Raw genomic sequence first — 25,709 nt, 5'->3', positions numbered from 1 at the left:
TTTCCGTCGTTTGAGCTTGTTGTCAATGCCATTGGAATGTAGGGCGAGGTGGTTTGCATGTGGTGGTTGAATTGTAATCGGTGGTCACGGTGGCGGTCGATCGTTAGTGCGGAAAGGGCTGAAGCTTTGCCCGTGGCTCGATCTGAAGTTCACAGTGTCACGACCCACAGCAACTCGTTCTTGTTCAACTCAACTCAACCTTCCGGATCTTTCTATACTGACAGAGCAGACTCAGCCAGGCCATCTAGAGCTGGAGGACCGCATCTATGTCCGCTCTGTCTGCATACCTCGAGTGGCAGGATAGGCTGGCCGCCTTCTGTACGCTCGAGCGGAGAAGGCCTCGTCAGTTACTAACGAGAACAGGATCTCGACTACTCTTGTAGTGAGCTTGCTGTCGCGCCTCTTGATACTCTCCGGGTACTCGAATCGTTGACGCGTTGTTCGCGGGCTTGACTTCGAAGATAAGGCGGACTTGACCTCATTGCCGACTATCCTCCGCTCGACCTTCTCCGCAATCTCCGCACACCACAGGGCCGCAGTCTCAGGAAGCTCTCCTTGGACTGCTTCAGTGGTCATGCAGTACGCGCTGCACTATAATGGGAGCCTGGGCGTTGCCGTGATGTCCCAGCGGAGCAATCCAATTCTCCGATGCTCGGACCAAACACCCTGCTCTTGCAAATCGCCTCTCCATCTGCTCTTCAACCACGCTCGAGAGTGTTCTTTTCGATTGCTTCAGTACTATAGAGCTGGCCATGAAGCGGACGACTCTCTAGGTATGCGCTCCCACACCCTATGAAGGGGCTACCTTGCTGACCGAACACAATCTTCAGGCCGTATCGAAGGGTTCCTGTACGATACCACTTGCCTTCTCTTTACCAGGCATCGACACTCGACCCTCTTCCGAAGGACCATTGTGATCGACGTCGCGCTTTCTACCTCGACCGCCATTGCACCGCAACTGCCACCAACTATAGGCAGAGCATCGTCCGCCGTCTTACCCCCGCGGAGGAGGCAAGCGAAGAAGTAGCAGCTGGGTTCCAAGCAACGGCGGCTTCAGCGGTCATACTCGTCACCACAGGACAACTCGAGCACTTGCGCCGCATCTATGGAACAAACCACATGTAATGTGGTCGCCCGGACGGACTGTTCACAGGTCGCGAGCGTTCCAGTCGAGCAGCAAGGTGTTGCTGCCAGCACTTTTACCTCCAATGCCCCTCCAATGCAAGTGCTGGAAGATATCCGACAGCCATTGCTTGGAAAGCTCCCTTGCATGGGTACCAGGATCGAATTTCAGACGGAAGGCTCGCACAGCCAGGTGGCCTCCGTCATCCAAGAACAGTTGGTTGTTGATCCATCTCTTAACGAAAGTCCGGTCGCAAGGAGCGTCTCTACCGAAGACCATCCTGTCTGTATTGCGGCTGGCTCCGAGGTGAATTACTTCTTCTTCGTAATCGAACCCAATCTCATCCGAGCCTTCGAACGCTTGTGCCACCCCATCTTTTAAAATTGGATTGAAGCGAATCTTGAAGTCGGCCAGGTTGTATCGGTCCTCTCTCATCGATGTGGAAATAGCCCAAACATTCTGGGACATCGAACCATGTCCATGATCTTCGCAGCGAAACACGAACGTGTTCTGAAAGAAGACGTCTCGGATCATGTCGCCCCATTCACGGCAGACTCTACGAAGGTCGAGTATCTTGGGGATTCTCGTGCAGGGATGAGATTGGGCGTCCCAGTCACTGACCATATATCTATCAATATTGATACGATGTGTTGGAAGCGCGAAGGTGGCGTGGAAACGACTGGGAGCATGTGCAGATGGCTGGTCCTTCAGTGCCATGATGATCGGGCCTCCAAACAAACCAACTCGCTTAAAGATTTTGTCGAGCACTTCTGCCGGCATATCAGCTATGCCCTTTGCAATTGTTCCTGGGTATATGCGGCTACTTGGGATGTATGGCGGTGTATCCCAGTACAATGGCTTGTTGAGCAGGTAACGCTCCGTTGTGAGCATACCCTCTTCCCCGGGCGGAAGAGTGATTCCATATCCCATTGGAACCCCTTTGCCTTCTGGTTTGCATGGTGGGGGCCAGCCAGGAAGGTTACCCTCGAGATATCCATAGTGGGGAAAGAGACGGTCATATTCGTCAGATCGCTCACCAGCTTCAGGACCGAAGATGTGTCGCCACTCCATGAGTCCATAAAAGAGGAAGAGCTGCTGGCATTGGCCAGGAATGTTGCACGTATTGAGCGACCGCTGCGGAGATGCCAAAAGCACCAATAGCTTGAGCTGCGGGATTGAAAATCCCGGTCTGGTGTTTGGATCGCTATGGGCGGCATCCCACGTCGTGCGCAAGTATGTACCTGGAGTTGACATCTCCCTAACGAACCAGGAGACGTCCTCGGCGCCCATCGATGTGAGCCGCAAACCAGGGAAGCGGCTGTACACTTCAGCTACCTCGCGTTTACCGTCGTCTGTATCTCGCCAGGTGCGGAAGGCATCGTCCAGCTCTTTCTCGTTCGCTAGCCATGCGTTGTAGGTCATCGCATGCTGCCCCTCTCTCCAGACTCGTTTCTCTTCCGTTGTAGTAGGGCGGGCAGGCTGGTGCGGGGTCGCGGTGTCCGCCGCGTTCGGGTCGACGTGAGACGCTGGATCTGTTAGCGACATATCGGTCTTGACAGGAGACGACTTACGCCACGACACAGGTCGAGTTGTATGCTCGAGAGCCGCAGGGGTGCTGTCATCTTTGAGGCTGCTCATGGCTGCTTTGGGCCTGGCTACGTGGGGAGCTGGGCTTGATGCTCGGCGCAGCAGTCGATTTGGCTAGTGAGTTGTTGCACTGTCTCGCTCGCAGACGACGACCAGCAGCGAGGCTCGGGCAGATTTATGCTATCTTCTCGGCGGGCGCTTGATTGTTGGACGTCTGTGGCGTGGGGATACAAGCAGTCAACCCCTTCGGCGATCCGGAGAGTAGCAGAGTTGCTGCCGTAAAGCGATCGTATGCTGTACGAGTTGCCTGATCGCTGTCTTTGCGATGGAGATAGCCGGCTGTCACGACGACCTGGGCTTTGAAACCTGGCGACGGGACACGAGGAGGTTTGCTGTTGTCTTCCCGGCGTCAGATGCTCTCCCGGGTGGCCTTCTCGGTGTCCGATGTGTCCCTGGGTGCGCTTTGAGAGCCGTCAGAAGTGTTTCCCGAAGAGAGTGTGCCTGGTGTCGCGGTCGTCCTCGATCTGGGTCGGCGAGGAGGGGTAGCCGCAGAAGTTACAGGCGGCGCCGTTATCGTTACCAGTATCTTCGCAAGCCCGGCGCAGGTGTGCGAGCTGATGAAGAGAGTTGTTGTCGGGGCTGTCGCCGTCTTTAGTTGTGGCTAAGATCGCGATGGTCGAACAAGGCCGCGGAGGTGGCCGATGGCGCGGAGGTGCTTATGGACGTCTCGAATTTGTCGCACTTGTGCTGGTCACAATCTACGTGCAGAGAGCTGTCGGCGCAGTGTCTGAAAAGGAGGACGTGGTTGTGGGTGGCTGTCGCGTGGTGAAGCTATCAAGAGTTCGGAGGCGGAAGTCGTCGTGAGAGACGGACGCAGACAAACATCGAACTTGGTCGCCACGCTAGAACGTCACTGCAAAGTTCAGACGAGGACGACGGGTTTTCAGAATCATCAAGGCAACGCAGCCTGTATATAGCGACTACGCCAGCGACACAGATTATCAGTCGAATACTAGGCGCGAGGCTTGCAACCCGGCCCCTGGCTTCTTCTACATCACGCACGCACGATTGGTCTGGAAACAAGACTGGCGCAAGAGTGCTTCTTCCGACTGAGCTGCAGTATATCATTATACATGCCTGTGCGGCGTCTAGTAACCAACGCCTCCTCCAAGCGGTTGCATTGCCGTCAGGTTTGCCAAATACCAAGTCTGTGTACCCTGAAGACCATCGCGTACATGTGCTCTATGATTCCCCCTCCAACATGGTCTCTCTCTATTTCCGGGACAGAATGAAGGGAGCGCCGGGAGGAGTCTTGCTCGAGAGCCACTCTGGGTGCTCGAGTAGGATGAAGAATGTTTGGATCATTACCTCGCTCCATCCCTTGGGGAGAATCCACCATGCCTCTTCATGACCACCAGTAAACTGTATACCCTGAATGGCAAGGCGATTGGGTGTTTGGACGAAGGTGATGTCGGGGTCCCTGGCCAAAAGCCCTGCATCTTCCTCGTTCATGGTCGGCATTTGCTTCTTCTTGCTGAGAGCCAAGTCTATACCCGTTGTCGCACACTCGATGCCAGCCTCATGGTCCGTTACTACGCCTCCCATGTGCCAATTGTTGCGATATTGAACCTTGATTGATGCGCCGCGCTCGACGAGTTTGGGTTCGATCTGACAGGGGAGAAACCACATAGGCTTTATGCCAAGGTCAACTGGCTGGCCGTGCTGAAACACCATGGGACTCTTATAGAAGGCTTCGAGCATGCAACGCGCAAAGAGCCTGTCAACATTGCGAATCTCCAAGACCTTGCGCACCACCTCCAAGCCAAGGGGCCGGACCACCGGTGGGGTGTAGCTCTTGCTTCCTTTGTCTTCAGTCCAGTGTACCTCCCAAGCTGTCAAGCCAAGGAATGCGGGAATGCCGAAAGGGGAAAAGCCGTGGTATTTCAGAACAAGCACACCATGGATGTAGTTGGCGCGATGGTACTTGAGGATCTTAATCAATATCTCCTCTGGCAGTCTCGAGGAGAAGAACTGGAACGCGGAAGCGACCTCTCCGTCGGTATCTGGCGTCATCGCGTTCGATCTGGGAGCCTCGAGGTGCTGGGCGCGTTCAGGGTGCTGCCGGCGGCTCTGGTGCGGTCGTCGTGGACTGGGCGGAGGCTCGTGGGTTGTCGGCGGGCTCGACGTGGAGATGGCGATCGATCTGCAGGAGGGAGACTGCGTCGCAGATGTCTACTGGCCGTTGAAAAGGCGGTGGTGTAGTTATCGTGTACAGGAGTCAAGTGCGGGGTGTGCTGATCTGCCTGAGCGCCGACGCGTGCGGTATACAGCGCCGATGACTCTTTGCTTGTGACAAGCTCAACGGTCGCTCTTATGATCTGAGAAGAAGAGCGGGGGATACCGAGGATCGTTTCGTGTGTTGTGGGTGACGCGTAGATCGTGATGCGGTTGCCGAGAAAAGTGAGACATAGACGCACTGGACGAACAACACTGCCACGCCAAACTGCAAGGCCCGAGCGCGATCTCCTAACGATGCTGTCGGTACAGACGACTTCAGTGCTCTCAATGACTCGTATGAGATATGATGCGGGCATCTAGACGCACGCCGGGCAGATGTCACGATACGTCAATGTCTATACCTGGAGGGTCGAGAAAGACACCTACAGCAGAAGTGGCTTGTATCACAAAAGGCTCACGGGCACGTTCTCAAAGAAGAATAATGGGAGGACATGTCTTCGTATTGCTTGGTTTATCTGATACCAAGCGGCCAGCTCCTCCAACGACAAGATGTCTTCTGTCGAGGGCCAGCAACCACAAACGCCGACGCTAAATGCTCATGAGCCCGGAGACCACACAAAACCCCTTCATCCACTCAGCTTTTCCATCGCACCGTACTTCTCCATCGCACCCTGGGTCGACGCCGCCATGGTCAGCGTGCCGTTGCCCAACTGTCCAACACCCCAGAAGTTCTCGGACGCTGGCTGGCCCAGGTGGACCGGGAAAGTACCCGAGAAGATCTCGTCATCATCCTCCTCCTGGACGACACTGACAGGTGCCTCCCGAGCGATGACGTACTTGGCCATCTCAATCCTGGAAACGAAGTTCGCAGGGTTGCCGCCGACGGCTCGCACAATCTGATGTAGTCCTTTGAAGCCCGCAACTGTGCTCGGGCTGCACTGCTGGAAAGCCGCCCAGCGGAACTGACCGTCCGGCTGCTTCGTGTAGACGCGCTTGCCGTCTTCCTTGGCATCCTTGAGGGCGTCGCTGTTCTTGACGCACTGTAACATGTTAGTCAGTCACTAAGTGATATGGAGAGGGGTTAGTACTTACACCAGTTCTGGCACCGTACGACCAGTACGTATTGGTCGCGTTGACCACGCAAGCCTGATAGTACTCCCACACACCCGACGTAGGCGCCGGGGGAGCAGGCTGTTGACCAGTGGGCGGCGGCACGCGAGGACGCAGAGATCCGGTGGTCTCGAAGAAGGAGGAAGGGGGGTACGCGGCAGGACCGAATTCGGCCAGCTCTCGATCCACCATCTCTTTGCGCGCGGCGAGACCAAGCGCGTTGATACGGGGGGCGGTTCTCGCTTTCTCACGGGCGTCGGCGAGGAAGCGTTCCTCGTTCTCGGCGAGGCTCTCGAGCATGGAGCGGTCGAGATCGTGGCGGGCGAGGAAATCGTCTGACTGAGAGAGAGCAAAACGCATTGTGATGATGATGTGAGAGTTTCGTTGCTAAGGAGGGGAAGAGGGACAGAGTTGTTGTGCCTTTTGACCTTGCGCCAAGACTTTGAGCGTGCTAGCGTAGTCAGCCAACGGTCACCCAGGCGATGACCGATGAGGAATGAGGAAGTGACGGTGAGAGGGGCGGCTTCCGAGCCCCTACTGTTCGGCGGAACCTTCCAGACACGAGCAGGGTCGTTCTCAGACTTTTCCGAGTAAAAGTTCGAGGAAAGGAGTTCACTTGTGGATTCTTGGATCACGGGGCAATACGATGAACGTCTCTGGTTATCCAGAGGCGTCATTTTGCAGCCGTACGGCTATCATGGAGGAGGAGGACATACTGCCTGACTGCAGCTCATGCATTGTTCTAATCTACACCGGCGCCTTCATACCCCTAATCCTGCTCCATGGTATTCTTGAGCCAGGTTGCCTGCGCCAACAACCAACCTGGAGCTGGCGGAGTGAACAGCAACCTAGAAGGATATTTGAAGTCGACCGTGACTTCCCCAACGCCACGCAATTTGCTGAGAGCACGAACTTCAGGGGCAGTGCGAAAAACATGTTCCCAAGGTGTCTGTTCTCCTTGTTGTCTAGGGTGGTAGACGTGCCTTTCGAACGCGCGGGCAGAGATTAGTATGCGTAGTCTCCTAATCTTCAATTGATGTTGGGAGAAGTCAACGCTTGACCGCGGGAACTGGCTCGTGCCGAAGGTCGAGACGCATATCTCAACGTCGTGTATGAGGGTCTGGAGACCTGGATGGATGCCTCTTACCCACTTCTGGCCGAAGGACAAGTCGAAGCGGTTCTTTTCAAAGAAGACGTCTCGCACGACTGGAAGCAGCCGCTTTGCGACCAAGCCCATATCCAAAATCTTAAGCATTGGCTTGAGGACTCGCCATGGGAGGCGCAGTCTGTGTTGAGAGGATGCGGGGGTGTGCCCGCAATACAGGCTCCACCCTACGAGACCTTGTTAAACTTGGCGATAGCCTGTCCTCCTCCACCAGTACGTATTCGAATATTGTGAGGAGTATCTCGGTGGGCAAAGCCAGAAGCCCGCGAGGAGGTTGGTTTGGGCCCGCGGCCGTTGGAGGAGAGGTACTCGCGACGACGACGTTGGTTCTGCTGAGCTGCTTCGCAGCGGCAGGAGGGAGCGAGGAGGAGGACGGCATCTTCTGTGATACAGACGAGGGCGGGGAAGTCGAGGTGCGCCAAAGACGTACTGCGATCGGGAGAGGAAGTGCGGAGAGATAGCTTTCCGCCAAGGTACTCGATCAGGCGCCGCAGCTGGACTCGAGGATGGTGTCGAATGTGTGGTAGGAGAGCAGAAGCCAGAAGAAGAGAGATTGTGGGTGATGTTGAAGGGATTGGAGAAGTTGGCGGGGAAGCTGCGACTGAAGTTTCCGCAGGCGGCTTTCACGACAACGAACGGCCGCTCCAATTTAAGGGTCACGTTTGGCGCCCGGATCGAGCCCGGCTTCAAACGCTTGCAAAGCCAAGCGATCACTTGAAGACGTGAGAGAAGAACCTTCGGCTCAAGGCAAATTGAAGTGCCTGGCATTTTACTTCATTCTTCAAGAAGCTCATCCCATTCCACTTAAGAGGATGCACAATCTACAACAGGACAGCAACTGTCTCCGTAGATCTAGAGTGTCTGCTGGTCATCATTTAGCCACAGTCACTGTCACATCACAATTGGATTGCATAGAAGTCGCCATCTACGCTCATTCAAAGACAAAACGTTGAGGCAGATCACAAGGCCAAGAGGTCATACATATGGTTCTATTACAAGATACCGTCTATCTGCATCAGAACGTCGAGAGAGCGCGACACGATCAGTTGCTCTCGATACCAAGCGGATACTCAAGGCTCGTCCGGTTCATCTGGGTTCTTCCAGTCGAGCCGCCTCAAACGTTCCAGTTTCTTTGCCTTGGAGATCTTGGTCGAGAAATTTGCAGGATCTTCACCGTAGGACTCGAGTTCAGGGTCTAGATCTGACCAAAGCCTCACCAGGATGTCGCTGCTCAATGGGCGTAGAGCTAAAGCTGGGTGGAGATATGGCTGATCGTGACTGCCGCGCCTACCTTTGGGCTTTGCCAGGCACTGTTGCAGCCGCGTGATATCGGCCGCTGGGAGTGGGAACAAGGCTTCTACCACGAAGTTGTCCACTCCGCGAAGGCGGCTGAGAAGGTCGAGTTCAGGCAACTGAAGAAACATCTGTTGTTTTTCGGCAAGTGAAAGAGGTCGGAAGGTTGGAGGATCTCGCACTTTGATTGTGACTGACCGCAGCCTGTGGCTCGCTCCAATGATTGTAATCCGCTCTTCGGCATAGATACTCTTCTTCTCCGGGCAGATTACTGGGCCCAAGTAGAGAGACAACTCGACACGCGTTAGCTGCTCTCGGTATCGTCTAGGCAGACTCCTCGTCCATTGAAAGGCATGGCTCCAGGTAAGATCAAAGGTATTATGTCTGAAGAATTGGTCTGGAGCGAGGTGGCGGCATCGTCGATTTGTTGCAGCTACTGCCAGAAGGTCTCCCAGGGGTGGCAGGCGCAGGCCATGATGCGGAAATTGTCCTGAGATCCCGACATAGAGTACAGGTTCTCCAGTCGGGTGGTACAAATCGCTCACGTGGACCACTTGGCCTGGAAATACCAGAAGATTTCGAAAGATCTCTCCCATTATTTCATTGGGTATTTTATTGAGGTCGAAACCATGGCCGGCATGTGCGTTGATTGGGGTCAGAATCGCGTTACCGGTCGTCGACAAGATTTGGAGAGAGTTGGTGCGGGAAGTGGTGAGAGGTCGAGGTGCAGGGCATATGTCCAATGGATAGTGCATGTCCGCCGGCGGCACAGACATGCCGACCCGCGGATCAATCACCGTTGGATTAATGGTGAACCTTGGCTGCTCGTACTAGTTGCTGTCAGCAAGACGTAGGAGGCCGACCATGCTGTTGACTTACAATTTGAGTATCTTCAAGGAGATCTGAGGCAGACGTATCCGAGAACTGGATCCAAGGCATACCTCCTGTATAACCTTGCTGCTGAGGCTCATCCAAGTCGCAAACGTCGTCATCCTCTGGATCCGACAGGTCGTCGCCTCGGTAGCCCGCGAGTAGCCCTCCGTAGCGTTCCTGGAACTCGTCGGGAAAGGAGTACGGCGTGAGCGGTGATAGCCAGGTAAACTCGGGGTCGTCCGTGGTTAAGCCCAACTCAGGGAAGGGGAAGGCGGGGAGGTCTGGCGGTGCGTCGGGAAGATCTTCGGGAGTAGGCGTTGAGACCGGGGTTGCAGCAGTTGATGTCCAGGTAGGCAACATGGTCGTCGGGCTGCCACCGCGTGGAGTCAGGAGGTCGGCGACCGCCTCATGCTCACACGAGGGGTTGACTGTTGTCAGGATCTGCGCTTTTTGTAAGCTGGTGGACTTCCGATTCTACAAGGCTTGACCGACCTGGACCGACTCAGTGAGAGACGTGGAAGCTGTGGAAGCGATCCCAGTAGTACCTACTGGACGGGATCCTAAAGGCACTGGCGTCATCGCGGTGATCTAAGACTTGTGAGTTGCAACGTTCACGTCCGTCGCGGAGGATTGCATACCGTGGCTGTAGAGTTGAAGATCGCGGCTTCGTCCGTAAACGACGCCGGGCCTCGCTGCGCAACCGGATGGAGACCGTGGCCAGTAGGGGAAAGACATGTCGCAGCGAAGAGTAGCAGCAGTAGCAGCAAGTGCGTGCCGACCGCCGCCTTGCCCAGGGGCAAGCGTCCTGGGCCGTACATGGTTGACTGGAAAATGTCGGTAAGTCAAATGTCGCACGAGAAGCGCTGGCTGATGTCGACCTACCTGAGTCTGAGTCTTTTCGATGGAAATATCTTCAGATATGGGTGTCGCGAAGGGGGGATGGTAGAGGAGTGGGGTTGCAAGGCGAAAACACCTTCAGTGCGTGAGCGTATCAGACACGTGCGTTTTCACTTTTCGGTGACGCGTTACTTGAACGCCAAAAGGTCGCCTGCCTAGAGAAGACCCTGGGATGCGACTGGTGAGTCACGGCTCACTGAGATTGGGTTCAGCGATGCCGGAACGATTGAATGTTTGTCTATGTGTAGATGATCTTCCATCTGCGTCCCAGGACCGACATCACAGAAGACTGAAGTCCAAGCCGACCATCGATAGGCTCATGTCAAAGTACAGATGTACTGTGACCTGCTGCATTCCTCGTTCTATATGAACAGGTAGTCTGATCTGGGAACTGTCGCACGTCAAACTGCGCATCTCACGTCGTCCTTTACATGTCACAGACACCGCATCCGGGCAATTCTCATGAAAAAGGTTGGCACACGAAAGAAAAAAGTGTAGTCATTATCCATGGTTGCTACGGAGTCTAGAAGGGGAGTTGCTATTACCGAAAGAGTGAAATCAAAGCCCACTGCGAGATGAGGATGCAGTTTGCAAAGCTGCCTCATGAGTAGTCCGACATCTTCGATCGATATCGGGCAGCTCGTAGAGATGCACAACCGCGTTGCGTTCGTACAAGTCCTTGCGACCATCCCGTGACAGCACGTCATGGGAAGTTGCTAAGGCCATCAAGACCTTGAACGCCTCTATACTCCCAAACGGGAAATTATATGCCCAATAGACGTTGTTCTTCACTGTAATTGCAGGGAAGCAACCCGATCTTCGGGACAGGGGTACGTTGCGTGCCTCGACGAGCGAGGGCTTACTTTAGTGGCTAGATAGCGGACGTGCGTGGATTTTGCCTGGCCACGCGACATCGACTTTTCAGACTCATATTCTGGGCAGGCCACCGCAAGATTGGACTCGCTTCTCAGATAGACGACGGCGATTACCCTCAAGACTTCGAACGTACGCAGGATAGCCCATTTGGTAACCACGCCTGCCTGCGAGCACTTGGTGCATTTACCGCGTAGCTCTGCGATTAGCGGGGTATACGATCAGTATCGCACGAACAGCTGCGTTGGAGATACTCTGGTATCTAGCGGCTAGCCCTGAGATCAACAAGAAGACACCGTACGGCAGACATTCGCTCATTTGAGATGCGACACTAATACCCAGCCAGTTGCAACACGTACGCCCGCAGCAGCCACCATCACACACCTGCTCCGCAACACCATGGCCGAGGAACCTTCCAGATTGGCGTCGCGTCAAGACCTGTTGGTCCAACAGCACTTTAACGCCGAGAAGTTCGACCATTTCCTCCCGGGTGCGCCACACGAGGGTGACTTCCGTGCAGAAACGCTGAAGCCGGAGTCACGACTAGGCGCCTTTCTCCACGACATGCATTCTCACAGGGGCAAGGGAATGAAGATCACGGCCACTGAAATGATCACTCTTACACTCCTGCTGTCTAAGTCTCGGAAGGCGACCAAAGCGGAGATATTCCAACGTGCTACCGAACTACTCAACTTTCAACGAGGTTATTTCTGAACCCAAATAGCAATGGAGGCTTACTCCAATGACATAATCACGGAGATGGATGCGTACTTGCTTGAAGAGCGTTCCCAATACGAAGTCAAGTTCCCATCCGAGAGCCATGATCAGCTGCGACCAGGGCCAAGCATCCACGGCAAGAACAACAACAGAACCCTCTGGCCAGTCTGGGCACGCGGAGTTGGCGCTGAGATGACAGAAGAGGAGAAGGATCCAGAGGGCGAGACGCGCTACAACTACGATTATGGCTCATTCGATGTTGATTGGGCTGATCAATTCGACATTGAGATGAATAGTCGCCTAGAGGCAGGAACTGGACCGGCTCACTGTGTCTATACACTACCCCCGGGCATGGAGAACGAAGTCTTTGCGTCCTTCCACAATACACAGCTCAAGCAACCCAACTCGAACCTCGACACACGATCTTCAGACACCGCACGCGATTACTTCAGCGCGCTTTCAGCAGAACTCAAGGAAAAAGTCGTTCGACTGGTGCTGAAATTCCCGACCAAAGTCAGGATTGCAGCCACCACTTTCACCAATGAAGACTGGACAGAAGAGCAGGGGGATCAATATCTGAGCCCGTCGGAGATCATGCCATATTCTACATACAAGTTCTCGTCACAGGTAAAGGTGCCGAGGTCCATGGTTCCTTTCAACGCCGCCGCAGTCCCGGGACCTCATTACTACTGGACAATGGAGCCTCCTGAAATTATGCTAGCACTTTTGGCAGTCAACAAAGAGATGCACAAAATTAGCAAACCCGTGTTCTACGGCGAAAACTACTTTGAGATCAAGGATGGCATTTTGGGTCTTCCCTATCATAACTTTCAGGAAGGAAGTTCCATAAATGGCACCCAGCTAGCGCATCGCTTCCTTGAGCTCATGATTTGGCCGAAGGCGCACGATGGTACTCCTCGATACGGTCCCCGCCCGCTGGAGTTGATGCGCAAGATCAATGTTGATATGGAGCTTTACCCAAATGGTTGCGGCGAGATTCCCGGACAGTACGCATGGCATTTCGAGCGCATAATCAACACCTTGATTATGATCCCCCGTCTCCAGAAGCTCGTCATCAACGTCCGCATGGGGTTGTTGGACGTTCTCGGAAATATTTCGCCAAACAAGGAGAAGATCAACCCGTTCACCAGCCCAGAAGTGTGGCCAGGATGGCGCAAGCTACCTTGGGCAGCATCCGCAATTCCTGTTGAGAACGGAGAAGATGGAAAGTCAGCGGCCGGACTCAAGGTCTTCGTCCCCGAAAACCGCAATGTGGAGAAGTGGCTCCAAAACCTCATCGACATGCCCGATGAGGCGCCAGCGAAGATTATTTACGTCATACCCGAGGATTGGTCTACAGCGGAGTGTCCTTCAGTGCTGATTACCCAGGGCTTGCAGAAAGCTGAACAGCGCTGGAGGAAGGCCTTCAAAGATGACAAGGTCATGGAAGGAGAAGACGAGAGCACTGAGCATGGAACCGACGGTACTGAAGAAGCTGAGGCTGTGATCAGCGCGGCATAGTGAGTCCAGGGGCGAGTACGAGCAACGAAGTTAGGATTGGTTAAAAACTCTAGGGGCAAGTCTGTAGATAGCGGCAAAGACATGTACACCTACTGAAGCTAATTGTTGAGTACATCGATCGGAGAATGTAAGCTAGCAACAGCCTCGTAGTCAACGGTGTTAGCTGGTATTGGACCCTGTAATTCAACCTCACCCTCGCCGTGCAGCCTCTCAGTGCATGTATGTCGCGGCTGGACCGCCCAAATTGCGCAACAGGCGCGCGTTGCCCCTGCCATCTTCTTCGAAATGTGCCGCCACTCTTGTGCGTTTCGCTGACTGGGCGTTCGCGGTCGATGTTGCTGAAGGTCCCCACGCCCGGGACCGCGGTTGCACAAGGAGCCGGTGTTCTGCTGGTGGGGTCGTGCGTCTCTGGACATTCGGACATTTCGAAACACCGTAAGCCACCGTTCAGATGCCGCAAGCACGCTATCAGCCGGACAGCGTGTTCGCTTCGTACAAAGCTTTCTGCGTTGCGATATCCGAAATTTGATTGTTCTTTGGCGAGCGAGAGGCGAGACTGAGACATTGTCCGAATCACCCAGGTACCTAGGTATTGCATGCCGTCTGACGACCGTGAAGTCGATGTTTCAAGGCCACACATGAAAGAGGCAGTGACAACTTTGCGAAGATCATCGGCCTGGATAAAGAAGTTTGCGCCAAGATTGCAAGATTGCTACTCGGCCATACGTTGCGGATGCCCAGCCCAGAATCCACAAAGGACTCATCGTTGTGCGAAGATGACACTGTTGCCCAGCAAGGTGCGTCGGGGTTGGTGAACGGCCCACCTGCGGATCACACTCTTGCTTCGTGCCATGCTATCGAGACCTAGGATTCATCGCTCTTGAGATGCTTCTCGACCAGATATGCCAGCGATGCGCTGTGCTAGCATCTTGTGTCGCTCTGGTGGGCCGCGGGGACGTGGGTAGACAAAGTAGTAAGACCGGCACTAGTTAAACGTACGACCCGGAAACCAAGCTTCCGGTACAACATCTCTAGAAACAATCAAGCCTACGCAGATAAATAGTTGGAAGATATGTTTTAAACATAATAGGACAACGGTCGAAATCGAAAACTGCGCCCGACGCATCTCCAAACTCATGGCATATCTCATTACTGGGGTGGTGACAATAGCGTCGCTATTCATTGCTTCCCAGCTATGGTACTTCACCAACAACTATCGAGCAGCTCGCGCGACTGGACTGCCTATCATCTTATGCCCTTATGACCCCGATAGCGTAAGTTACCGCTCCTCCTGTCACAATATTTACTTGAAGCAATCTGCACACCCGTGTCCGTCTCTTCAGATATAGCTATTCGAAACTGATCATACATTTAGGCGTTCTGGTCCATATTCTGCGTCCCTCTTCGCCCCATGCTTCGCTCTGTCCTCCCCAAATCTATATTTGCTACCGTTGAGCTTAGCATCTGGGGCTGGGAATTCCGGGAAAAAGCAGCAATCCACGAGAAGCTGGGGCATGTCTTTGTCGTGGTTACTACAGGACTCAATCGGCTTGTTTGTGCGGACCCGTCCATGGCCCATACCATCATGTCTAGAAGGAGAGACTTTGTTCATCCAGACATTACCACCGAGACTATGGGGTTCTTGGGTCCAAACATCGTGACTGTAAGTAGATCGCTCATGCTGTTTATCGTGACTAACGCATCGGTCCAAGGCCAAAGATGAGTCCTGGTCCCGCCAGCGCCGTATCGTCGCCCCGGCTCTGAACGAACGCATTAGCCCAGAAGTGTGGAGAGTGAGCGTAGAACAAGCATCGTCCATGGCAGACCTATTACCCTCAGTCTCCCCACCTCATGCTGCCAAGGGACCTGCCAAGATAGTTCTTGGTCTTCGTACGATCGCGATGAACGTCCTCGGTCGTATCGCGTATGGGCATGACAAGCCATTCGCTTTATCTCAACCGTCGACCAAACCGTCAGCAGACATTTCATACGTGGATGCTATTTCTTTGGTCACCGACAAGCTCATCTACGCTGCATTTCTTCCTGCCAGCTTTCTATGCTTGCCCTTCATGCCGCAGGTATCACAGCGATTAGGTACAGCACTGAAGCGATTGCCGGGGCTAACACAACATATGCTCAATGAGGAGCGCCAGAATAATGCTTCTAAGTCGCCGCATTCTACACAGACGACCGAAAGTCCAAACAACAGCCGAGGCACCATCATGGAAGAACTTGTCCGCCTTTCGGACCAGGAGAAAACCCGCACAGACGCTTCAACACCAGACTCGTTGGACAAGGTTACCAAGAAGTTTCTCACCGAGGAAGAAATCGCAGGAAACCTCTTCATCTTCACAGCTGCTGGCTTTGACACAACCGCAAACACAATGTCCTATGCCGTCGCGCTGCTCGCAGTGTATCCGGAGTGGCAAGCCTGGATCCAGACCGAGATCGATACTGTGCTTGGAGGACCTGATATGTCGCCAATAGACTATGCAAGTGCATTCCCGAAACTTGTTCGCTGTTTAGCTGTTATGGTAAGCTACCCAATATCGACATACTGCCATCCTTGAACGGCATTCTTCAAGGACGGCTAGCTCCCTAGCCTCTACTCCGTGAGCTCGGTGCTGACGATTCCACAATATAGCTCGAGACCCTGCGCCTCTACCCGCCCGTAACTCTCCTTATGCGATCCATAACCACGAGTCAGAACCTTGCCTTCGGAGACACGTCATTCCAGATCGCCGCTCCATCCACCATCTACGTCAACACAGCGGCATTGCATACTTCACGCTCAACATGGGGTTCTGACGCCCTGTCCTTCAACCCCGCTCGCTGGCTACAACCCGACACAACAGAGCCCACGCTCATCACACCTGCGCAAGGAACCTTTATGCCTTGGTCTGTCGGTCCGCGTGTATGCCCTGGGCAGAAGATGTCGCAGGTAGAATTTGTAGCGGTTATTGCGACGCTGTTTCGTAGATGTAGTGCGCTACCAGTTGTTCGTGAGGGGGAAAGTACAGATTTAGCGAGACAGCGCTTGCTCCATTTGTTACAAGACAGTCAGCCGGTGTTGACGCTGCAGATTAACAAGCCTGAGGACGTTCATATACATTGGGCTAAGCGATGAGGTGCTTAATGGTGGTACGTCGAGCAGAAGACGAGATGCGGTGTATGAGCAAGATACATGATATATTGGTGTCCGTTGTAAATAGTACCGAAGTAGACTTCTCTTACCTAACTTCGCACTAGATTGGGTCAGAAGATGTGATATTGGTGCTCATCAAGATCGCGCTCCTCGCGCACCGTGCAATACGTTTTGGGTGTAACATCTATGTCAAAGGTCCCAAGCTAACAAAGCTTAGAGATGCAGCCATTGTTACAGCTCTGTTGCTGATACGGTGTAGGGACTGACTTCCCCTTCAGCTAACCCCTTTGCCCATCTCATGAACAGAAACACGCACGCCGATATCGTGAACGCCTGGGTCGCGATGAGGGTGGCTTTTCCTTTCCGGGTGCGAAGATTCGGTCGCGTCAACACACCGACCACATCGTCAACCAACGCAACATATGCCGTAAGATTGAGGGTACGATCGACAAGAGGAACGACTTGTTGCAACATAGGTGTATCGAAGGATACGAAGAAGCGGACGAACCAGCTACCAAGTATCCACGTCAGAGCGATCAGAAATTCCGAACGCCTTTGTGTTGTACCCACAGGACGTTCCCCAATCAATTGGTCGGCGCCATAGCTGCCGAGTATGTCTACTAAGTATTGTATGACGTTTGGTGGTGTACCGAATAGCCGCCCGTAGGTTGCGATAACGCCTGCGCGGTAGAGGTCGTTCTTGCGTGTGAATCGGATGGATTGCTTCGGAGTAGGTTCGGGTCGGTTCGACGGGTAGAGGGAGGATGCTACGAGGTACGTCGGTAGGGCGAAAGACACTACAAGTGGCAGACTGTTCCCGCCGGTCGTAAAGCCAGTGGCCTGAGCGATGACTGGTGACAAGAAAACAGCAAAAGGGCTAGCAATCAAGGGGGCGTATAGGTGAGCATATCGGCGCCAGGCGGCGATGGCATAGTCTGCTTCTCCATTTTCTGGTGCATGTGCTGCTGGAGTAGTTGGAGGCTGCTGTGGCAGTCCATCGCTATCGTGGGTGTTCATGGCGAAAGGGATGGAACACGACGCGGTAAGCTTCGTGTGCTGGGCATCTCTTGGCTTGGGAAGCTCCATCGCGCACAGACACAACTTTGGAAGCTGCCCCTTTCGCTGAGCGGCCATCATCACCACCTTGCCACCCCAACGGAGCTCATATGCTGCACATGTGTCGAGGGGCATCTCGTTATCGACCATTACCTTAACGCGCCGCCTGCCGCAGGTCCAGTTGATGTTCTGCACGCAAACCCCACGATACAGGCCCGAACCTCGCAGTGGCACGCGCGTGGATGGCATGCATATAGCCACTCTTCCCCAACGCTGTTACCAGCATCTGCCAGAGCACACACCAGATGCTCATGCAAGTAACATCTGATGCGACGCGGTGCGATCCCATCGTAGACAATGAAAGTGCCGGCAGGGTCCAAGATCGCCTATGAACCCGGGATGCTTCAACAGGCAGCTGCTGAACACCGAGGCATCGTTGCAACGCCAGTCAAGCCATGTTCATTTCTTTTGAACGTGATGACCAGATCCATGGTAGGATGTGAGGTCGAAAATCGCGCATCACTATAGGCTGAGCTCGCAGAAGCTTGATTTCGCGTGCCGTAGCGTGGCTGTGTAGTTCTTCGAAAATCGCTCATGGCTAACCGTCAACAGCTCAGACAAACGCAGTCGCCAATGGCAATTCTTGAACGCATGGGAAAAGGTCCGACGGGATACCTCCGACGCTTACGGTTTACCTGTTGCAGGACCCTGGCCCCGTGTTGGATTGTATGAGGTATTTGTGCGTCGAATCGCTTCAAGTTGACTATGACAAAGACGAGGAGGACCTTGTACCACACTCTTGGTGTCATACTACGTAGCTGTGATTACGATGGAGCTTTTACGGTATGGAAATCCTACCAAGGCCACCCAAGCACGTGTTTGACGCGCTGCTAGAGCTTTCGAAGGCACGCTGCTCGTAAAGGCGGCGGATAGCTTTCGCTTTTCTCGGGGTATAAGTCGCGCTTCACGCATCGCTCAATCTTGTGCTACCTCTCCTCGTACTTCTCGGCTCATTCGCATCTTTTTTGCACATTCTCGGACGTAGTTCCCGCGGTATCAATCTGTGCTTTCCACAGGTTCGCACATGGACCAGGAAGAAAAGGTCGCTCCTCGCGTCCGTTTCGGAGAGCTGCGCCTTCCCGACGAAGAAGATGGATACGCGACCCACGAGCGTCGCCATGAGCGCAATCTATCACGACGATCAAGTGTGGGCAGCCTTTCCATTCGCAGTGCCGGAGGAGCGCGCACTGTACAGCCAGAGACTGCACTCCCCATCACCTGTGAGTAGCTGCCTCCTATGACTTGCTTGTGAGACATCCACTGACTCCTGATACGAACATTCAGATCGTACTCTTTCCATCGAGATCGACGAGGATCAACACAAGAAGCAGGATGAGGTGAAGAGAGCGAAGGAGAAAGCCGCCGTTGGTGAGTTTCTTGGCCGTAAATCACAGCCACATCCACTGACTTCACCTCTACAGACCTGGCAGACCTCGAATGGCATACACTTGCCGTTCATGAGCTGTGTCGCCGCCTCTCCGTCGACATCGACCAGGGCCTTTCTGACGATCAGGCCAAGCGTCGCATTAGCGAACACGGCCAGAACAAGATGACACCTCCCCCATCAGGGCTACTAAAGAAGATAATAGGCTACTTCTTTGGTGGTTTTGGTAGCATCCTTGTGGTTGCTGGCATACTGGTGTTCGTCGCATGGAAGCCTCTTGGTAAACCGCCAGCGGTTGCAAACCTGGCGCTTGCTTGTGTACTGATCGCTGTTTGGCTCATCCAGGCTGCCTTCAACGCATGGCAGGACTGGTCAACCAGCAGAGTGATGGCATCCATTGGAACGATGCTGCCTGATCAGTGCATTGTCGTGCGCAACGGGTCGCACGTCAGTATCTCGGCCTTGGACTTAGTTCCTGGCGACATTATCGTCATCAAGCAGGGCAACAAGCTACCCGCCGATGTTCGATTCGTCGATATATCCAGCGATTCCATGTTTGATCGCGCAATTCTTACTGGTACGTAAAACCAACACACATCACTTAAGCACGAGGACTGACATATACCAGGCGAGTCCGAGCCCGTCGCAGCTACCATCGAAGCAACCGAAGACAACTATCTCGAGACCAACAACATCGGATTGCAAGGCACCCATTGCATCTCAGGCGCATGTCTCGGCGTGTGCGTTGCAACTGGCGACAACACTATCTTCGGTCGTATCGCAAAGCTTACCTCGGATCCCAAGACTGGCATGACTCCTCTTCAGAAGGAGATCCTACGCTTCGTGCTCATCATCTCACTCTTCATCACATGCGTTGTTATCCTCATCGTGGTTCTTTGGTATGTTTGTGGCTGGTCTCGAGCAACATGTTTATGCTTGGCTATCTATGAGTTGAAGGATTTGTACTTACGCATCTCAGGGCTGCATGGCTGAGGAAATCTCATCCTACTTGGATTGACGTACCCCTTCTTATCGTCAGTTGCGTCTCGTGCGCTGTTGCATGTATGGGCTACCAAACAATGTCTTTTTCATGTACAGATGCTAACTTCTCCTTCTTTCTCTAGTCATCCCCGAAGGCTTACCGATCGCACTTACCACGAGCTTGACCATCGTCGCGAACATCATGCGCAAGAACAAGATACTTTGCAAGTCCCTCAAGACCGTTGAGACACTTGGTTCCGTTTCGGTGATCTGTTCCGACAAGACCGGAACGTTGACCAAGAACAAAATGGTCGTCACGGACATCTATGCAGCAGGTGAAGAGTACACTACGGATGCGGCGCGTGATATGATGGCAGTCTTTCGTTCGGAACAGAATCTCACTGTGCTTTCCAAGGCCAAGACAAACATCATGGATCAAGTCCGCATGCTCGGTGGTCTCTGTAATTCCGGTGAATTCGATGCCGCTACTATGCATCTCCCCATTGCGGAGCGCAAGATCAATGGCGATGCGACTGATCAGGCTATACTTCGACTTTCCGAGTCTCTTGGGTCAGTGGCTGAGTTGCGTCGCGACTGGAAGAAGGTCTTCGAAATTGCCTTCAACAGCAAGAACAAGTTCATGGTCCGCTTGATGACACCGGCGAACCAGACACCGACGAGCAATAATGCCACTCTCATGATCAAGGGAGCTCCCGACATCCTCCTACCTCGATGCGATCTCATCCTGAACGAGAAGGGTGAAGAGATACCGCTTACCGACGCACAACGCCTTCGTATCGACACCGTCAAAGACAGCTGGTCTCGCCAGGGAAAGCGCGTCATACTGCTCGCTCGCAAGCCGACTATCGTACCCTTCTCCGCCAACCATGAGAAGGAAGTATTGGTTGCAGCCCGGGAAGGCCTTACGTTCGTCGGCATCGTAGGCATCGTGGACCCACCCCGCGATGAGATTCCAGACGTCGTTCGTATTCTTCGGGGAGCTTCTATCCGCATCTTCATGGTCACTGGCGACTTCAAGCTCACGGCTCAGGCCATCGCTGAAGAGTGTGGTATCATCTCGAACTCTGCTTTGGTCGACGATATCAGCGCTCTTGGCCGCGAAGGCAAGATCGGGACTACGAAGCAGTCAATCGTGTTGAGTGGGCCCGAACTGATTACATTGAACGCGGCGCAATGGGATCAGCTTTGCCAGTACCAGGAAATTGTGTTCGCTAGGACGACGCCTGAGCAGAAGCTTCGTATCGTCAAGGAATTCCAGGCCCACGACAACATTGTCGGTATGACAGGTGATGGTGTCAACGATGCGCCATCGCTCAAGGCTGCCGACATTGGAATCGCTATGGGCAGTGGCTCCGACATTGCCATCGAGGCTGCCGACATGGTTCTTCTTGATTCGTTCGCCGCCATCATTGAGGCTGTTCAGTACGGTCGACTGGTCTACGATAACTTGAAGAAGACGATCGTATACCTACTTCCCGCCGGTAGCTTCAGTGAGCTGTGGCCCGTCGTCACGAACGTCGCATTCGGTATCCCGCAGATCCTGTCGTCCTTCCTTATGGTAAGCACATCTGATCTCAATGCACTGCGTCCGTCAGCTAACCTTTTCTAGATCATCATTTGTTGTCTTACCGACTGTGCCGCCGCCATCACGCTTGCCTACGAGAAGCCAGAGGCCGATGTGATGCTTCGCCCTCCTCGCAACCCTAAGAAGGACAGGCTGGTCAACGCTCGACTCATCTTCCATGCCTACTTCGTTGTCGGTCTTCTGCAGTGCTTTCTCGCCTTCACCATGAGCTTCTGGTGGATGCAGCGCAGAGGAGTTCCGTTCACGGCAATGTGGTTGAAGTTTGGTGTTTACGATCCTCAATACGACCCGGAATTCGTTACCGAAGTCGCCAACGAAGCTTCGAGTATCTACTTCGTCACACTAGTGATCATGTAAGTATAGATGTGGAAGTGTACTGAGTAACTAGCTGACATTGACGACAGGCAATTGTTCAACCTACTTGCTACTCGCACCCGTAGACTCAGCATCTTCCAGCAACCGCCTATCTTCAACAAGGCTACTCAGAACTGGTCGCTCTTCCCTGCAATGATCTTCGCCATCGTTGTGGTCTTCATCTTCTGTTACATTCCAGCCCTCCAAGACACGATTGACACCAGGACTGTCTCGGTTGAGCACTGGTTCCTTCCGGCTGCTTTCGGTATGGGCTTGCTCGTCCTCGATGAGTCAAGGAAGTACTGTGTGCGCACTTGGCCCAACGGCTTGCTCGCCAAGATTGCTTGGTGATGCTCTTTCCTTCCATCCGAGGAGACTACTTCCTTGGCCTGTTTTCTTAGTTCAAAGGGGCCATTCAGTTCAGAAGCCGTTGGCCCAAGTGCAACAGTAGCGTAGCTGAGAAGGCTTGTCATATCGGTGTCGATTAGATGGGGGTGTCGTATGAATTTGCATACACGCATCCAGTCTGCAAGCAGACAGAGCCCAACGTTTTCTTTCTATTCATCAGCAATATGATCCAGAGCCACACCTCTTTTCCACATGTTCGACTGTCCCACAATGCAGTGTGCCACTTGCCACTTCAGCCGCAATATCTGTAGATGCACGACCCCGGCCATCGGCAATTTCCTATGCGATACCCCACACGGACTTTAATGCGCCTTGCGCAACGGGGAATCTCGTGGCTCAACGGTGAAATGCCGGTTATTGAGAGCAAGGGGTAGAAGTCAGCTGGCACCAATCGTATCACCTTGCAATATCAAGTTTCTCATAAAGGAAGACTGCAGATCCAGACTTGGCCACATGCAGCGCGGCTAAAGGTGGCCGTTCCATATTTCGATATGTGTGTGACAAATGATAGATGAGTATAGCGATGGAAGAGGGATAGTATGGTGTCTGCGGATGATTTTCCACGCGACGAGGAAAGCGTTGGTGCCTGCTCCGTAGCAAAGCGCCAAGCGAAAGCGCCCCGCAGACTTCGCCAAACCTTGCTTCGACGACCTCATCCATCCGCAAGCCAGCGATGCCGCGCCACTTGAGACCGCCGATGCGATTCAAGCTGTCTGAAACATCTTGCATCTCAATACAGATCAGTTCAAAGACCTCTTACGTCACGCATTGATGCATGCTCTGATCACACGATCTAGTCCAGTACAGAGGTGCTAGCAGCGGGATCAGTGGCCTGCCGCATGCTTCTGAGTTGATGGCATTTAGGATGTTCAACCCGAGCATCAGATCATGCTGGGTAAGGCTCAGCCTCTCGAGCCCATCGCTACGCCTCTTCACCACATTGGCATCGATGACCCACCAAAGCTGCCATGAGGCCCAAAAGCGCGTCCCACACGACCCAGCTTCATCAACGTGGGGTTCCAAATCCTTCCCTGTTTTGGACAGCCTCACCGCGAACTTAGCGGCAATCCCTCATAAGGGCTTAAAGCTGCGGAGCTTGCAGAGCGTGCCTTCCATGTAGGCGGTCTGGCCAAACAGCGGCTGGCTGAGTGAGTTCGTTATTTGAGCGATGATGCTGATGATCATCCCACGTCTGAGCCTTCTCTAATTGCAATGCTTGAGACTCTGGCGTTGAGTTTGAGAAGCACGATTTCACGCCGATAGCGAGGATAAGCTGACAGCGATGATATTCACAATTAGGCGCGCTCTACGGCCCTAGAATTCCTGGGACCTCCTCCAAACTTTACCTAGAGATGGCATCACACTTTCCCGAATTTGATAGCTCCAGTCAGCGAAAGGGGCTCAGCGCTCACTACACTGCTAGCATACATATCATACAGGTAGAAGCCAAGTGTCTTGGAGCATGCAGCATATGGGCGCTTTACCTCCAATGTCACGGGCACAATATCTTGGGCGGCAAACCAAGAGGTTGCATCCGCACCTCCGGGCTTGTCCATGGTCAGACCCGCAGCCTGATTCGACAGCGGCCGTGATAAGCTGTAATGACCTTTTCAGTGCACATTCCAGAGTTCACCATTCTTTGGGTCGTCATACGAAGTGGGTAGACAATTTGAGCAGTAAAGCTCTCTAACCCAATCATTATACCACCTTAGATTAACCCCATATTTTGCAGCAACGATCGATCAGGATTTCCCCGTGGTCCGGCAGTTGTCCTCGTGGACATCACTAATCAGGCGAATTCTTCGGCGGTCTCGTTATAAGAGAGGTTATTAGGAGACATGGTTGAAGCCTCGAGATTTGTGCCTCTACATTCATCATCACTCATTTTCTCCAGCATCACGCACATTTCCGAGAGTCAAAGACTATATCACGATCACTAGTCACGATGCAGTGGGCTACCCTCCTCGCTGCGGCCACGGCCCTTGCAGGCCATGCCACTGCGCAGAACATGCTGCGATTTGCTTGCTCACAGCTTGTCGTCGAGCGAACAGATCCCCTCGTCAACCCGGGCGTCAAGTACACTCCGCATCTTCATCAGATCGTCGGGGGTGACGCTTTCAACATCACGATGGACCCTTCAAACGATATCGCGCAGATGTCTAAGTGCACTTCCTGCAGCTTCGTCCAGGATAAGTCAAACTACTGGACCGCCGTCATGTTCTTCAAGGCAAAGAACGGAACGTGAGTACCTATAACACTACGTATACATTGAGTGTGAAACATGCGCTGACCTCCTTCTAGCTACATTCGCGTGCCTCAGGTATGTAACCTCTTAGCTAACGCATCACAATCGAGAAAGTCACTAACCCCAAGCCAAGATCGGAAACGGTGGACCACAAGGAAAGCTCATCAATGACGGCGGTCTCGACGTCTACTACATCCCCAGCGGCAAGACCACTGCCTTCAAGAAGGGCTTCCGCATGCTCGCAGGCTCAGCCACCAACACCGACCCCAGCAAGGTCAAACTCTCTAACATCTGCCACCGCTGCTGGACTTCTCCCTCGGAGAGTACCTTCGTTGGCGGTGCGCCTTGCTCAGGCTCCGATACTGTCGCCATCCCCAAAGACCCCAAGTGCAAGCTCATCCGTCAGACCATTATCTTCCCCACCTGCTGGGACGGCAAGAACCTCGACTCCCCAGATCATCAGGCACACGTCGCTTATGGCCAGGGCGCTGGTGCTAATGGTGGCGGCGCTTGCCCTTCTACCCATCCCGTCAAGCTCCCTCAGATCATGTACGAGCTCATGTGGGATGTCAACAAGTTCGCCGACAAGAGCTTGTGGCCCACCGACGGCAGCGACCCATTCGTGTACAGCATGAACATCGGGTAAGTCCTTCAGCCCACTCCATACAAGCTTTTTGTCAGTAGACGAACACATCGCTGACTTCTCCCTTCAGTGGCTCTGCCGCGCATGGTGACTACGTCTTCGGTTGGGAAGGCGACTCCCTCCAAAAGGCCATGGACAACAACTGCAACCTCAACACCGCCTGCCCCAAGGCCGGCCTTACCGTTCAGCAGCCTGCGCAGTACAATACTTGCAAGAAGAAGCAGCAAGCTCCCGAGGATGTTGACGGCTGTAAGTTTCACTTGTTCGCTATACAACCGTGCGACATGTAACTAACATGTAAAAAATAGGGCTCAAGGAGATGCCGCTCGGTGACATGGCCATCAAGGCATAGACGCTGGCTGCCGCCGTATGGCTATCATAGCTAGTGTCGCACAGTGGCTGTTGATAGGCCCTTCGTTAGTCAGAGTTG

At 53.6% G+C, this 25,709-nt stretch overlaps 9 protein-coding genes across 9 annotated transcripts; 4 read left to right on the top strand and 5 right to left on the bottom strand.

Annotated features, from left to right (window-relative positions):
- Positions 1 to 1,147: 1,147 nt before the first annotated feature.
- On the bottom strand, positions 1,148 to 2,761 carry J4E86_009266 (uncharacterized protein; the record flags this gene model as incomplete). The annotated part of the gene is made up of 2 exons (XM_051449772.1): positions 1,148 to 2,649; positions 2,695 to 2,761. 2 exons carry the CDS (start codon positions 2,759 to 2,761, stop codon positions 1,148 to 1,150), a joined length of 1,569 nt encoding a protein of 522 aa, XP_051299109.1.
- A 1,221-nt stretch (positions 2,762 to 3,982) lies between these two features.
- On the bottom strand, positions 3,983 to 4,783 carry J4E86_009265 (uncharacterized protein; the record flags this gene model as incomplete). The annotated part of the gene is made up of 1 exon (XM_051449771.1): positions 3,983 to 4,783. One exon carries the CDS (start codon positions 4,781 to 4,783, stop codon positions 3,983 to 3,985), a length of 801 nt encoding a protein of 266 aa, XP_051299108.1.
- A 791-nt stretch (positions 4,784 to 5,574) lies between these two features.
- Positions 5,575 to 6,418, bottom strand: J4E86_009264 (uncharacterized protein; the record flags this gene model as incomplete). The annotated part of the gene is made up of 2 exons (XM_051449770.1): positions 5,575 to 5,988; positions 6,041 to 6,418. The coding sequence occupies 2 exons, from the start codon at positions 6,416 to 6,418 to the stop codon at positions 5,575 to 5,577; spliced, it is 792 nt and encodes a 263-aa protein (XP_051299107.1).
- Positions 6,419 to 8,293: 1,875 nt separating this feature from the next.
- Positions 8,294 to 10,207, bottom strand: J4E86_009263 (uncharacterized protein; the record flags this gene model as incomplete). The annotated part of the gene is made up of 4 exons (XM_051449769.1): positions 8,294 to 8,809; positions 9,396 to 9,817; positions 9,935 to 9,977; positions 10,028 to 10,207. The coding sequence occupies 4 exons, from the start codon at positions 10,205 to 10,207 to the stop codon at positions 8,294 to 8,296; spliced, it is 1,161 nt and encodes a 386-aa protein (XP_051299106.1).
- Positions 10,208 to 11,558: 1,351 nt separating this feature from the next.
- J4E86_009262 (uncharacterized protein) lies at positions 11,559 to 13,397 on the top strand (the record flags this gene model as incomplete). Its single annotated transcript, XM_051449768.1, has 2 exons — positions 11,559 to 11,862; positions 11,884 to 13,397. The coding sequence occupies 2 exons, from the start codon at positions 11,559 to 11,561 to the stop codon at positions 13,395 to 13,397; spliced, it is 1,818 nt and encodes a 605-aa protein (XP_051299105.1).
- A 1,585-nt stretch (positions 13,398 to 14,982) lies between these two features.
- J4E86_009261 (uncharacterized protein) lies at positions 14,983 to 16,351 on the top strand (the record flags this gene model as incomplete). The annotated part of the gene is made up of 4 exons (XM_051449767.1): positions 14,983 to 15,060; positions 15,110 to 15,931; positions 16,042 to 16,311; positions 16,343 to 16,351. The coding sequence occupies 4 exons, from the start codon at positions 14,983 to 14,985 to the stop codon at positions 16,349 to 16,351; spliced, it is 1,179 nt and encodes a 392-aa protein (XP_051299104.1).
- A 422-nt stretch (positions 16,352 to 16,773) lies between these two features.
- J4E86_009260 (uncharacterized protein) lies at positions 16,774 to 17,559 on the bottom strand (the record flags this gene model as incomplete). Its single annotated transcript, XM_051449766.1, has 1 exon — positions 16,774 to 17,559. One exon carries the CDS (start codon positions 17,557 to 17,559, stop codon positions 16,774 to 16,776), a length of 786 nt encoding a protein of 261 aa, XP_051299103.1.
- Positions 17,560 to 18,682: 1,123 nt separating this feature from the next.
- On the top strand, positions 18,683 to 22,334 carry J4E86_009259 (uncharacterized protein; the record flags this gene model as incomplete). The annotated part of the gene is made up of 8 exons (XM_051449765.1): positions 18,683 to 18,878; positions 18,943 to 19,026; positions 19,080 to 19,619; positions 19,671 to 19,941; positions 20,022 to 20,104; positions 20,167 to 21,602; positions 21,654 to 21,982; positions 22,034 to 22,334. The coding sequence occupies 8 exons, from the start codon at positions 18,683 to 18,685 to the stop codon at positions 22,332 to 22,334; spliced, it is 3,240 nt and encodes a 1,079-aa protein (XP_051299102.1).
- A 2,002-nt stretch (positions 22,335 to 24,336) lies between these two features.
- J4E86_009258 (uncharacterized protein) lies at positions 24,337 to 25,631 on the top strand (the record flags this gene model as incomplete). The annotated part of the gene is made up of 5 exons (XM_051449764.1): positions 24,337 to 24,632; positions 24,693 to 24,711; positions 24,770 to 25,278; positions 25,350 to 25,528; positions 25,588 to 25,631. 5 exons carry the CDS (start codon positions 24,337 to 24,339, stop codon positions 25,629 to 25,631), a joined length of 1,047 nt encoding a protein of 348 aa, XP_051299101.1.
- Between the last annotated feature and the right edge of the window lie 78 nt (positions 25,632 to 25,709).

Source organism: Alternaria arbusti (genome assembly GCF_024043155.1).
Source record: "Alternaria arbusti strain BMP 1465 chromosome Unknown scaffold_16, whole genome shotgun sequence".
Classification (NCBI taxonomy): domain Eukaryota; kingdom Fungi; phylum Ascomycota; class Dothideomycetes; order Pleosporales; family Pleosporaceae; genus Alternaria; species Alternaria arbusti.
This window is presented reverse-complemented; position numbering and strand designations above follow the sequence as displayed.